The sequence below is a fragment of the Candida dubliniensis genome, chromosome R (genome assembly GCF_000026945.1).
Source record: "Candida dubliniensis CD36 chromosome R, complete sequence".
Taxonomy (NCBI): domain Eukaryota; kingdom Fungi; phylum Ascomycota; class Pichiomycetes; order Serinales; family Debaryomycetaceae; genus Candida; species Candida dubliniensis.
Genome location: NC_012867.1, coordinates 588,709 through 599,813, shown reverse-complemented (window position 1 = coordinate 599,813; position 11,105 = coordinate 588,709). Strand labels below are relative to the sequence as shown.

General features: G+C 27.9%; 2 protein-coding genes across 2 annotated transcripts; one reads left to right on the top strand and one right to left on the bottom strand. All coding sequences in view use genetic code 12, as the record gives it.

The window, feature by feature from the left end:
- Positions 1-577: 577 nt before the first annotated feature.
- On the top strand, positions 578-1,735 carry CD36_27670 (conserved hypothetical protein; the record flags this gene model as incomplete). The annotated part of the gene is made up of 1 exon (XM_002421787.1): positions 578-1,735. The coding sequence occupies one exon, from the start codon at positions 578-580 to the stop codon at positions 1,733-1,735; it is 1,158 nt and encodes a 385-aa protein (XP_002421832.1).
- Positions 1,736-7,988: 6,253 nt separating this feature from the next.
- On the bottom strand, positions 7,989-9,941 carry CD36_27640 (heme-dependent repression factor, putative; the record flags this gene model as incomplete). The annotated part of the gene is made up of 1 exon (XM_002421786.1): positions 7,989-9,941. The coding sequence occupies one exon, from the start codon at positions 9,939-9,941 to the stop codon at positions 7,989-7,991; it is 1,953 nt and encodes a 650-aa protein (XP_002421831.1).
- Between the last annotated feature and the right edge of the window lie 1,164 nt (positions 9,942-11,105).

The window sequence follows — 11,105 nt, the reverse complement described above, 5'->3', positions numbered from 1 at the left end:
TACTTTTGAATAAATACGAGATCAAGTTAAAAGAGTAAAAAAATTCCCGGGAATAGTGATTGGCTTAAGGAAAATAAACTGGGAATTTTCCAGAAAAAATAAAAAGTAATTTCTTAGTCATCATTATCATCATCATCAGATGAGTTTTAAAGATTGATTTCCTTATAAATAATAATCAAATACTATCTGGTTGGTTAATAATCAATTTATAACGAATAGTAAATTGACTAATTGTCATCCGATCATCGGAGGAGTCATTTGGAGATTATTATGGTCGTGTGTAAGCTGAAAAAAAAGAAACTTTTTATAGTATGGTCGTGTAATTGTGATCAGAGGATAAGAAAAAAAAAAAAAAGTTTTTTTCACACTACGTCCCATTCCGATTACTAATCTAACACGTCCGCCCTATTTTGATTCTTGAAATATATATTAATCAATCAATCAATCAATCAATCATCTATACATATATATATATATATATATCATCTAGTTTTTTCCAAACTCATTATTTATTTATTACTTCAAGACTAATCTTTAATATTCAAGTAAACACACACACACACACACACAGGCACTAATGACATCGCTGATTAATATTTTATTATTACTTCATCCAACTGTAGTTACTGATGCCCATTCAGTAGAACAAATCAAACTGAAAATTTATCAATCACATAATAATGATATCAATTCAATAAATATTAATCAACAAATAATTGATAGAATCACTAAAGGAGTGATTGAATTACCAAATGATTATTATGATGAAATAATATATATTAATCCTAATGATGAACCTCAATATAGAGAAATTCCTATTCTGTTAATGCAATTAATTTATAAATTATTAAAATCAAATGGGAAATTTAAAGGTGATTTACCTTTAGATCAAAATTTAGATGTTTTAATGACAGGATTTATAATAGAAGAAGAAGAACAAGAACAACAAGAACAACAATCAGGTTTGAATGAGGGAACAGTTTATGTATGGGTTAAACCAATACCAGTTGATGAACCAGTGGTGACATTATTGAAAAAGAAAACAACTAATAATACTAAAAAATCATTACCTTTATTTAAAAAACTAAATAAAAATGACATGACTATTAATGTTCCACAAGAAATTGATAATATAACTAATAACAAAAGAAAATTGGTTGAAACAAAATTAACTTATTTCAGTAGTGATGATGAAAATAGTTCTGATGGATCGTTATCTGATAATGCCAATGAAGAAGAAGAAGATGATGATGAACTTATAGATGAAAATGATTTACTCAAATATAATAATCACAATAACAATAACAATAATAATGGCGAACAATCATTTTCGGATAAATTAATTACTCCAAGAAAATGTGAATTATCATTAAATGGTGGTAAAAAAAGAAAGAAAGCTTGTAAAGATTGTACTTGTGGATTAAAAGAATTAGAAGAATTAGAAGTTTCAAATCAACAAAATTTACAAGATCAAATTTTAGGTAAATTAGCTCAATCAGCAACTTTAGAAGCTATTAAAATTGAAGAAAGATTAAAACAACAAAGCCAAAAGAAAATTAAATTTACTGAAGAAGATTTATCAGAAATAGATTTCACAGTACAAGGTAAAACTGGTGGTTGTGGACTGTGTGCTCTTGGTGATGCATTTAGATGTGATGGATGTCCTTATTTAGGATTACCACCATTTAAACCAGGTGAAGTTGTTAAATTAGATGGATTTGGTGAAGATATTTAAAATAAGAGAAATAATCATTGATGTAATTGGATTATATTTATTATTCTGACTTTTTATTTTTGGTAAGAGTTTTTAAGGAAAAAAGGCTTGAAATTTTTTAAGAAACAAAAATTTTGTGATAGTATTATTATTTATTTATTTATTTATTCATTTATTTATTTTATAGCAATGATAGTAGAATGAATGAAAGAGTATCAGTTTTTTGTTGATTTGGATAATTATCAAATTTACAAAAAAGTATAATTTGTTGTCAAACAAAAACGATACCCCCTTACCCCCTTCATCTTTCAAAACTATTGGTAAGTATGTACAATATCATTTAATATTAAAAATTATAAATTAAAAAATTGAAATATTTATATCTTGCAAATTATTTCAGTAAATTGTAATTGTAAATCTTTGTAAAAAAGGTAAAGTACAATCTTCCCTTTCATAGATAACCTCATTATAATTGAAACAATATCATTATCATTATCATTATCATTGTACCTGATGATCCACCCTAATATAAATTCATCAATTCCAATCAATCAATACATTATTTATAATTTGTTGTTGTTGTTGTTAACCTTTATATATCAAAAAAGATTTATTTTAAATTGATGAAATAAGTTTTCCTAGGTGCTACCAAATGGAATATTTTGACGATCCTGCATAGGGCCCCCCAAAAAAAAAAGAGAATAATATTATTTTGTAATTGGTTTATGGAAAAACATTTAACCGGATTTGATAATATTAGTAGCAGAAAATAATAATAATACTAATTGTAGTACAAAATAAAAGAAAAGATACGAGGGTAACATATTAATATATGAAAATAGAACTATTGATTGTAACAGTATTGTGAAAATACCATTATTGTTATTATTATTGTTATTATTATTATTATGGTCACCAATAAAATCAAATGAAAAAGAATAGAGAGCTCAATTAGTATTATTGTGGATTATGGATTATGGATTGTGGATTGTTGGTTTTGTATTTCATCAAATTGTTTTCTTTTTTTTTTTTTGTTTTTTGTTTTTAGTTTGAAGAACCAAATTCAATGAACCAATTGTCTTTTCTTCCTCCTTCTTCTTCTTCTTCTTCTACTTCCTTCCTTGCCCTCCCCTCCCCTCCCCCTTTTTGGTTCTTTCTTCTATCTTGAACAAACCAAAATCAATTTAAACAAGTAGATGGTTGGAGATGATGGGACAAATAAGAATAATTGATTCACATTGATCTTCAAGAAAGAAAGAAACTATAACCTTCTTCTTTTTACATTATTATTGTAAATGTTTTTTAAGGAGAGTTCTTTCTTTCTTGCTTTTTTTTTTTTTTTTCATGAATTGTTGTTGTTGTTTATTCTTGATTCCCCCCCCCGCCACACACACACACTTCTCTATTTTTTTAAAAAAAAAGAATATTGCATTCCAGGTTTTCGTATCATCTCTTGAAAGAATTGAAAAAATGCCTTTAATTATTTCTTAATGTTCTTTTTTTTTTTTTGGTTGTATCTACGATGAAGGGTATTAATGAAGACGAATATTTTTGATCGGTTATGAATCGGGTATTGCAAAAGATATCGTATGATCCTAATAACCTGATTTTTCTTTCTTTTTTTTTTTTTTTTTTTTTTTTTCTGTTCAATAATAACAAAAGTAATTTGTGATTTGAAATCTAGATCTCATTTTGTTTGAAAATTTGACGAAGGTTGTAAGTTTTATAAAATTAATGTAGATAAAAACCATGGCCGTAATAGTAACCATGGGTGTATGGTAGCGCGTTTATGGCACCAAAGCTTTGTATGTATGTATGTATGTATGTACCTGGGGTATACATGATACATGAAGTACAATTGATATTTTTCTCATCGGATTCAGTTACCTAATCTGTCTTGTTGGTATTTGCGGAGTTTTTGGAGAGTATGAATTCATTTATTGTTTAGATGTAACGTTTACAATAAAACACAAATAAAGACAATAGGAATAATGCAAATATCGGTTAATCCTGATAATTAAAGGTTTATATAATTGTATGAGAATGATACATGAATACATATGAATACATACATGCCTGATCATTCTGTTTTGTTGTCTTGTTTTGTGAAATTCGTTGTAAATTGATATTATTGGTTAATACTACTTTTGAATTTGTATTTTATTTCTGGTGTACATTGAAGTTTCATATCTTTTCAAATTGTGGTTAAGGTTTGGTTTGGTTTGGCTTGGCTTGGATTGGGCTGATCAGACTGAAGATCGGCATTACTATTATTATCACAAACTGCATGAATTGGATTTAATGTATAAAGTGTTAAATATTATTTTTTAATTTAAATCCACAAAAAAAATTACAGACGCATACAACAGTTTCTAATTTAAGTAACCATACATATGTATAATATATGTTTTATTTATCCCATTATACAGATACTAAATTTATATATGCACTATTAATAATTTAGTAGTGTAAATAAATCAAGTTGATATCACTACTACTACTACTACTACTACTACTACTGCTACTACTACTGCTACTACTATTACTACTATTTGCATTTGCATTTACATTTACATTTGCATTTGCAATTCTTTTATCTTGCCAAAGTGTTAATGATCACAGTCTAGAATTACCACAACTCATCAAATAATAAACTCCATTACGTTTTTAATCTTTACCGTTAAGTAAGATTTCTAAACTAAAAATCAGAATTTTGACATTTTGAAGAAGACGATAAACTGGTTAATCCATAGTGCATCTATATCGTTGTTGTTGTTGTTGTTGTTGTTGTTGCAGTTGTTGTTGTGATGATGAGATCTACTACTACTACTGGTACTATACTTCTTGGCGTGGAGTAAAATACTAAAATATTTACCTCCACCAATAATGTTAGATACACCGCCACTTTTAATTATTGTCTCTGATTTAAATTTATAGATAATTTTTAATACTATTACGTGTTCATTTCTAGTATTAATGTGGTGGTGGTGGGGGAATAACATGTATCTGTAATTGTCTATCCAATCTTGTTGCTGATCTTGCATAATAACTATCTGCATTCATAATTTAATTTTTTTTTTTTTTTTTATTTTTTTTTACAAAAAATGTTAGCTCCACAAAGATCGGAAGTGAAGGGGGGGTGGGGTGGTGGAAAGCCAGTTAATACATTTCTTCTAATGTTTCTTTCATTAACCACTTTCTGGTAGTATAGTATAAGTATGTATATTTGTGTGTGATTGGCTAGTTTGGTCTCAACTACAGATACAACACCTCACAGTATATAATAAAATATCAAATATCAAATATCAAATAATTCCGCTTGTGCGCTTTCCTGCATAGAGTAGAGTATTCAATTTAAAGATGAATTTTAATAAGCTTTTAATCACAAAGTTAGACATCCCACTGTCAATCTTTATTTTATTTTCATTCGGCACATTTTCGGGTGGCAAGTGTGTAATAAATTCGGTTATACTTGCCGAGCACTTCAATAGTAGTGGAGGTGGTTAATGATGGGTTGTTGTTGTAGATCCAAAATCTTTCAAGTTGTTGGTTCTTCTATTTCTAAACAACCCCGGGAATGGATAGAAATTCATTTTGAATAAGTAAGTATATTAAATAAATAGTTGTTATAACATAGGAAACACATTTTCTTAATCCTTTTTTCAATTGTTTGGATTTTGGAAGCTCAAATGTTGATACATTGGATATTGATCTGAAAAGAGTGTTCAAGGTAAGAACTCTTTTCTTACAACAACAACAACAACAACAACAACAACTTGAAAAAGGAATTGTAAGTTGGTTATGATCTCCTTTAGAGAACAACTCTTTCTTAGGAATAATATACATATATGTAATGATTAATAATTTCTGTCATAGTTATGAACTCTTGAATATTGTAAATCATACCTTTACCAGTAATCGTGATTCTTTAGACTCCCCCCCCCCCCCTCAAATAAAATGAATTTACTTCATATAATGTGAGAGCCACCAAGAATCGTATTAATATATTTCTATATATATTTTCGAAGTAAACAATTTAATATTAGGTTTTTGGGATTGTCTTAAACTCCCCTTCTTGGTAATAATGGCAACTACTACTACTACTGCTGCTGCTACCATTATGATTTGATATAAGCTTTTATTGAAGTTTAACTTAACTTACACAATTTGAAATAACAAAAAGTATTGTATTGTTGTAATAATAATAGTAATAATAATAATAATAATAATAGAGTGATTAATACAATAAGAACCCTGATAGAACTTCTTGAATCCCTCTTCACTCCACCCCTCCACCCCCTTTTTTGTTTTTCTTTCATTCTTTATGTTTTTTTTTTGTTTTTTTTTTTTTTTGGAACTTTAAAAGTATGTTTATATTATTATATAACTACCAAACTAACTGATTTAAGTATAGATGGAAAACGATAAACAACCAACTCCAACTCCAACTCCAACTCCCTCTCATCTTTGTTTAATGTTTTTTTTTTTTTTTTGACATTTGTGTTATTGAAAGGGTTTCTATTCATCGCTTATTCGTAGAGTACATTGGTTTTTTTTTTTGGCGAACAATAACAACAAAACAAGTCTATCTTTGTTATAAGCCCTGCCATTATTATTATTATTATTATTATACTTGCTGTTGTTGTTGTTGTTGTTGTTGTTGTTGTTGACTTTGTTGCAAAATGATGAAAAATACGAACAATCTAATTTGATAAGATATAATTATGAGCAAATTATATATTATTACTTGTCTCAATTGATTTGATTTGATAGATAGATATTTCACACAAAATAAAAGACAAGCCACATGGTAATGATTGATGAGGAAAGAATAAGAGAAAGAAACACATATTTTATATATGCAAAAAACACAAAGATTTGATAGATAATTTACAACAACAACGATGAAAACTGGTGATAGATTTTATTGGGAGCAAATGATACCTATTTTTAGAGTCCTTCTTCTTTTTCTTCTTCTTCTTCTTCTTCTTCCTATGACGTATCTATATGAATTAGACTCTATTTCGCGTCAATCTACTGCTGGTTTAATTCTGTGCGATTTTCTTTCAAAAAAAAAAAAAAAAAATATATGTAAATCTAGTTTTTAGATTTTACAGATAAGAAGAAAGCAATATTTAAAATCAGCTAAAAAACAACAACATAAAAATTTTCAATTCTTTCAATTTTTTTTTTTGTCAAATATTAGATTATGCATATATTTTGGTTAATTGGTTAGTTAGTTAGTTAGTTAGTTACTTAGTTAGTTTGTTTGTTGGGTTATTGTTATTGTTATTGTTAATTGTTAATTGTTATCCGGAGCGGAATTCTTTTTTTTTTTTTTTTTTTTTGGTGTTTTCGCCTTACAAAGAACACCCCCCAAAAAAACAAAAAAAAACAAAAAAAAACAATAAATTCACTAAAAATTTGTCGTCACGCATTGATAATAACAGTGATGATAATAATGATAATGATGATGATGACCGTGATGGGACCTGGGTGAGCCGTTGTATACTGGTCCAAGGGGTGACTCGTGAATTAGAAATTAAAATAAATAAAAAAAGATGATGATGATAATGATGATGATAATGATGATTTAATATGTGCTTGCTTGCGTGTATATCGACACAAAAAAAAAAAAAAAAATAAAAGAAAAAAAGAATCTTACAAATATCCAATAATATGTACGCTTATGTAATCGTTAAATTTCTCACTCACTCACTCACTCACTCACTCACTCAACCGCCATATTCTTCTTCTTGTTCTTTTTCAAGGACATTCTTTTTTTTTTTTTTTTTTTTTTTTTTTTTTTTTCACAACTTTGAAAACTTTGACATATATTTGATAATAATTACCTCCCCTTCCCGCCCCCTTGCCCCCCCCCCCCCCCCTCGACTTGTTCTTTTTGTTAATTTATATGACTAACAAATAATTCAATCTATTATAACTTCATTAAACTTTAACTTACTCAATGAGGAATGACATATATATAAAAAAAAAAAAAAAAACCTAAACCAAACTTAACCAAACTTAACCAAACCAAACCAAATGTAAGTGAAAAAAAAAAAAACAATTGTCTTTATAATCTTAAGTTTGAAGTCTTTTTTTTTTTTTTTTTTTTTTTTTTTGGTTTGAATTCATATGTAAATGTATATATTATATTGTATTATACTGTACTATATTGTATTTATAGATAATTTTCTAAAAAAAAGAAAAAGAAAAATAAAAAGAAAAAGTAAAATGTTGTAAGTAAGTAAGTAAGTAATAATAATAATAATCATTGTGGAGGTTGTTGATGATGATGATGTTGATGTTGATAATGTTGAGTAGTATGATGTAATCCATTATTATAATGTTGTCCATGATGACCTTGTTGTTGTTGAGGTTGACCAGTGATTATCATAGGTTGACCATAACTAAATCTATTATCATATCCAGTTGTATTCCCATTATTATTATTACCACCATTAAGACTATATTCATTTCCTGTACTTGCGGAATGTTGTTGCTGCATAGTAGTAGTAGTATTAGTAGTATTATTATTAGTAGTAGGTGGTAAAGTACTATAATTAGCATTATACAAAAATTGTTGTTGTTGTTGCTGTTGTTGTTGTTGAGTTATTTCACTTATACTACTTTGATGATGAGTTGATGATACTGGAGATAATTTTTCAGCTTCATAAAAATGTAATTGAGAATTTGCTGATGTTGGTTGTGAAGATGATGATGTATGTGTATTTGTGTTTGTATTTGTTGTTGCAGTGGTAGCTGTTGGAGGTACTGATAATCCTATTGATGATGATAATGATGATGATGTATTAGTAGTTGTTGTAGTACTAGGACCAGTTGTACTAATAGTAGAATAAGGATTAGGAGAAATTATATATGATGGATAATTCCCATTAGTAATATATTGAGGTATAGTTTGTGGATTAGTAATTATACCACTACTACCACCTCCACCTCCACCTCCACCACCACTACCATTAAGTTGAGCTTGTAATTGAAGTTGTTGTTGTTGTTGTTTAAGTAATTGTTGATATTGATCTGGTGGTAATGATTGAAATTGTATAGCTTGTTGTTGTAGTTGTAATTGTTGTTGATAATCAATACCATTAGGATTATTAATTGAATTATCACGAGAAGTTAATCCACCACTAAGAATACTACTACTACCACTACTACTAACACCTGATATACTATTATTACCACCATTAATACTCATTCCACTAATAGAAGCAGCTTTATTATTATTATTACTATTATTAGTAGTAGTAGTAGTAATTGGTTTATTTTTACAAACAGGACAATTTTTATTTCTACCATTTCTTCTTGGAGTATATCTATACCCAGGATATTTTTTAGCATGATTTTTTTTTTCTTCTTCAGCAAGATTATTCCAATGTTCTTTTTCTTGAGGTGATAATGCTCTCCATCGTCTACCTAATTCTCGAGAAACTTCTGGATTAGTTCTAATAACAGTACCTTCATCTAATACCATTTGATGATATTTTTGTCGAAATAAAATAAATGCATTTCTTGGACGAGGAATTTTATTGACTTTTGATTTACAAATACATTTATTATTATTATTATTGTTGTTGTTGTTAATACTGTTGTTATTATTATTATGATGAGAGAATGTCCCATCAATACCACTAATACCCATGGACATATTTCCTGTTGATGAAGATGTTAAATTATTCATATTTTGTTGCATCAGAATATCAGTTGGTGAATGAGTTGAATCATTATTGAAATTGGTATAAGCTGAAGTTGGAGTAGTTTGATTAGAATAAGAAGTATCAAATTGTTGTTGTTGTTGAGAATGTGGAGGTGGAGGATGATAATATCCACCATTACCACCATTACCACCATTACCAACGATTGCAGCGGCAGCAGCAGCACCACTTGAATATGGATTAATAAGAGTCGAAGTTATATCAATTGAAGAACCATTATTATTGGTATTATTAGTACTATTACTAGGCATAATATGAGCCAAAGAAGGTAATAAAGTAGTATGATTTTTATTAGTTGAATTTAAACCATTATTAGGATTGTTGACTGTTGTAGTAGGATTAATTTGATTGGAATTGGTTGAATTGGTACCAGAATTACCAGACGATGTAGTAGTAGTAGTAGTAGTAGTAGCAGTAGTAGAACCACTATTAGTTATATCATCATTTGCGTGCATATTATGAGTTGAATAATAGATAGCAGTAGACATAATAGATTGATTCTTGGTATCTTTTTTTTTTGGTTTTGACCGTTTGCAAATAAATACTATTTGTTTATTTGGGTGGGTGGGTAGGTGGGTTGCAAATTTTTTTTGTTTTTGGTTCTTCTTCTTCAATTGAAAAACAAGATATAAATAAGTTTATATACCTTTTTCTTATGATTATAACTGTTGTTAAGATTTGAAATTAATTAATAATGTTAAACACACAGTCAATTAAGGGTAAAAGTGTAGAAAATTGTGTGTTTATGTGTTTATGTGTGTATGTGTGTATGTGGAAATGTTAAATTGGATTAACAGTTGTGGTAAATGTGTGTAATATGTAAACTTTGTTATATCAATTAGATTAAAAGGAAGTATTACACTTGATATAAATAAAACCGAGGAATTAATAAACTCTTTCAAAGGGATGGATGTGTGTTGGTGTGTACACAATAATAGTAGTAGTATCAGTAATAATAATAATAATAATAATCCGTGTTGTAAGTAATATTATTATTATTATTATTATTTATTTCGGGAAATCGGAATTACTCAATCAGTTAGTTTATCAGTTATAATAATAATAATATTATTACTATTATTATCAATCTTGGTCTTTTTTTAAGTAAATGATAGTATTAATCCCCAAATGATTAGCGAAAATTGCAAAAAACAAAAAAAGAAACACTTGAATATGGGGAGGAGATATACCTGAATATTTAAGTATTTTTTTTTTTAGTAACAATACACCGTCAATTGAAATATATGTACAAGTTGGGTACTTAACTCAAACCTTTATTGTTGTTTATTAAACAAACAGTGGGGGGGGGAAGGGGTGGGAAAGTGATAAAATGGAATAAACGTTAAATAATAACAATGATAGTACTTGTTATTAGTATTATTATCAGTAGTTAGTTGTGGATAAACAGACGATGGTAGAAAAAAGGATAATTTTGGGAATGAATTTAACAAAAAAAAAAAATAAAAAAAAACAAACAAACCCAAATTTGATTAAAAGGGGAAAGTTTAAAAGTATAATAACAATAATATATTACCAATTAAACCCTCAAAATCGATTTGAAGCGTAATATGTGTTAATGTTTTAATGTTTTAATGTGTTAACGTGTTAATGTGTGTGTGTGGGGGAGGGCAGGAAAAGGGGAAGGAAGTAAA